We start from the raw sequence: 2,668 nt of genomic DNA, 5'->3' as shown, positions 1-2,668 counted from the left end.
GGCACCGCTCAACGCCAGCTGGTCCCACCAGCCCTTCCTGGTGGCCAAGGCGAAGGTGCGGGAGCCCGAGCACCGCGTGGCCAAGCGCAGCCTGCGCTGCAGCCCCAACTCCAGCCTGTGCTGCCGCAGGGACTATTACGTGGACTTCCGCGACATCGGCTGGAACGACTGGATCATTAAGCCCGAGGGCTACCAGATAAACTACTGCGTGGGCCAGTGCCCCCTGCACGTGGCAGGCAGCCCCGGGATGGCCTCCTCCTTCCACACGGCCGTCTTCAATCTCGTCAAAGCCAACAACGTGCAGGCGTCGGGGCATTCCTGCTGCGTCCCCACGCGGCGCCGCCCGCTCTCCGTCCTCTACTTTGATCGCAACAGCAACATCGTCAAGACTGACATTCCCGACATGATCGTCGATGCCTGTGGCTGTAGTTAGGGCTGGGGGAGCCGCGCTGGGACCCCCCTTCTCCAGGACTGTCTCTCCGGTGGAGGGGGAGGGAGCTGGAGAGCTCCCGGGAGCTGGAGCCAGCCCGTGGGGCAGTGGACCCCTTTGGGAAGGTTGGGAGGGAGGGAGAGGGTCTCGTGAGAGGGAGCAGGGGTTGCCTCCAGAGAGTGCCTGGGGCAGGGGTCTTTGGGGACACGTGGGATGGAGCCAAGGCCATGAGCCTGCCTGAGCCTGGCCTGGGGGTGGTGGTGACTCCGGGCATCTCCCTGGAGCTGGTCCCAAGCTGATCTCACATTCCTGGTGGTCCTGTCCCCCTCTGGTGTGGGGTGAGGGGCCCCTGCTTGGTTCACACTCAGTGCCCAGTGCTGGTCTGGATCTCGGCCTCCTCGGGAGCAGAGTGGGATGTGGGAACAGGTCTCCTTCCCCCACGTGGGCAGCTGGAGGACAAGGCAGCCCCACTTGTTTCCCGACTGGAAAAACCTTCCTGCATCCCATTCAGGCCTTTTTCTGGGACAGGTGGAACGGAGCACAAATAACAGGCCTGGGAGAGGAGGGTGAATGGTGTGACTTGATCAAAAACCCCAAACTAGCAATGACTGGACAATCTTCTGCTCCCTGGAGTGCACGGAGCTGTGAGGGCCAAGCTTCCAGGTCCTTCCTGTGTGTTCCCCCTTTCCCTGGGTTTTCCTCCCCTGCTCCCACCCACCAGCCAGGTCTCCTCCAGCCTGGTGCCACCCTACAGGGAGTTCTGGCTCAGACTCTGCCTTTTAAGATCACACTAAAGGTACAGATTTGGTTTGTGCCTCCAGTTTTGCAGCTATCCCGACTTTTTCAGTAGAGGTTCCTGCAGCCATCAGGACTCCTGGTGCTCCAACCTCTCTGCTGAAGCTCCTGCTCTGCCCTCACCTTCCTGATGCACCCATATGGCCTATGCTTTAATTTATTATATAATATTTTGGTGTGGCTTCCCAAATAAATGGGTGGAAATGCAATATCCAGGCTCTGGCTGCTTTTTCCTGGGACCACCTGCATGGATGGGGTGGGGGAGAGGATCCTGCTTGGCCAGAAGGTCCCGGGTGCCTCAGGCTCTGGGGCTGGAGCAGCACAGGGGCTACACGGTGATGCTGTGCTGGGAGATGAGGGGAATTGGGGGGTTTTGGGGGCTCCTTGGGTGCAGAGGGGAGGGTTGGGATCTTCCCTGTGGATGGGGGGGCTGGGAACCAGGTGTCACCTCACTGGGGGCTGGAGAGGGGTGGCCTGTAATGGGAGCAACCAGGCTGTGTCCCAGCAGGGCAGGTACTGGGGGGCATTGCCCCACCTGGAGATTCTGTTCTCCACCTGGAGCAATCCCAAACAGAGCTCTGGAGGCTCTGGCTCCGGGGAGGTGACCTCAGATGCTGAGCCACAGCCCACCCCCAAATCCTACTGCAAATCCCCAGTGCCCCTCGTGTGCTCCCCTGAACAGCACCCAGTGACCCCAGTCCCGGCCCCACTGCAGCCAGAGGGGCTGGTGGGTGACGGGGAGTCTCGTTTGGAATTGGGGTGGGATGCTCCCGGGGTGGGAGGTGTCGCTCATCCCGCTGAGATGCCACACGCGCTGCCCCGGGGTCCCCGTTGCGCAAGCGCCCGCTCAAAGCTCACTTTGGGGCTGTTTTATCTGGGGACAAAACCCCCCTCGCTTTCCCAGCTTGGCCCTGCCAGCGGCCAAAGGGCAGCTTTCATCAGCCAGCGCCGCGGGCATCCCCCCGGGGCACCGCGGCCATGGCCGCGCTCCCAAAATATCCCGGCGTGGGGAAAAGCCAACGGCACCTGCAGGACGCCTCGGCCCCCCCCGGGCGCTCCCGCAGCCCCGGTCCGTGTCCCCGGAGCACGTGCTGCCCTGCACACGCCGGGAGATGGATCTCCGGGAGGCGCCCGGGGCTGTGCGCGGTGTCCGGAGTCTCCCCGTTCCCTCCCCGGAGCAGCATTCCCGCCTGGAATCAGCGTCCCGCCGGGACGCCACACCCGCGTTTTCCTTTGCCGGCAAGGGAAGCTCTCCTCTGTTTTCCCCGTGGCACCGGGCGCGTTCCCGTGGGCGGGGGGGGTGTCCACGCGCGTGGGCGTGAGGTGCTGACTCACTGACACACTGACACGCTGCCCCCGCGCCCGGGGTGCCGAGCTGGCTGCGGTGGCACCGCTAAATCCCTAAGCCGGGGGATCAGCCGGCCCTGCCCTGAGCCGCTTTGA

General features: G+C 63.6%; 1 protein-coding gene across 1 annotated transcript; it reads left to right on the top strand.

Moving 5' to 3' along the window:
* Positions 1–7: 7 nt before the first annotated feature.
* Positions 8–559, top strand: LOC108639290 (inhibin beta E chain-like; the record flags this gene model as incomplete). The annotated part of the gene is made up of 1 exon (XM_018070533.2): positions 8–559. A coding segment is annotated over one exon (426 nt), but the record flags the coding sequence as incomplete, so codon positions are not given.
* Positions 560–2,668: the final 2,109 nt, after the last annotated feature.

This window comes from Manacus vitellinus, unplaced genomic scaffold (assembly GCF_001715985.3).
Source record: "Manacus vitellinus isolate BGI_N305 unplaced genomic scaffold, ASM171598v3 scaffold_181_pilon, whole genome shotgun sequence".
NCBI classification, from domain to species: Eukaryota; Metazoa; Chordata; class Aves; order Passeriformes; family Pipridae; genus Manacus; species Manacus vitellinus.
This window is presented reverse-complemented; position numbering and strand designations above follow the sequence as displayed.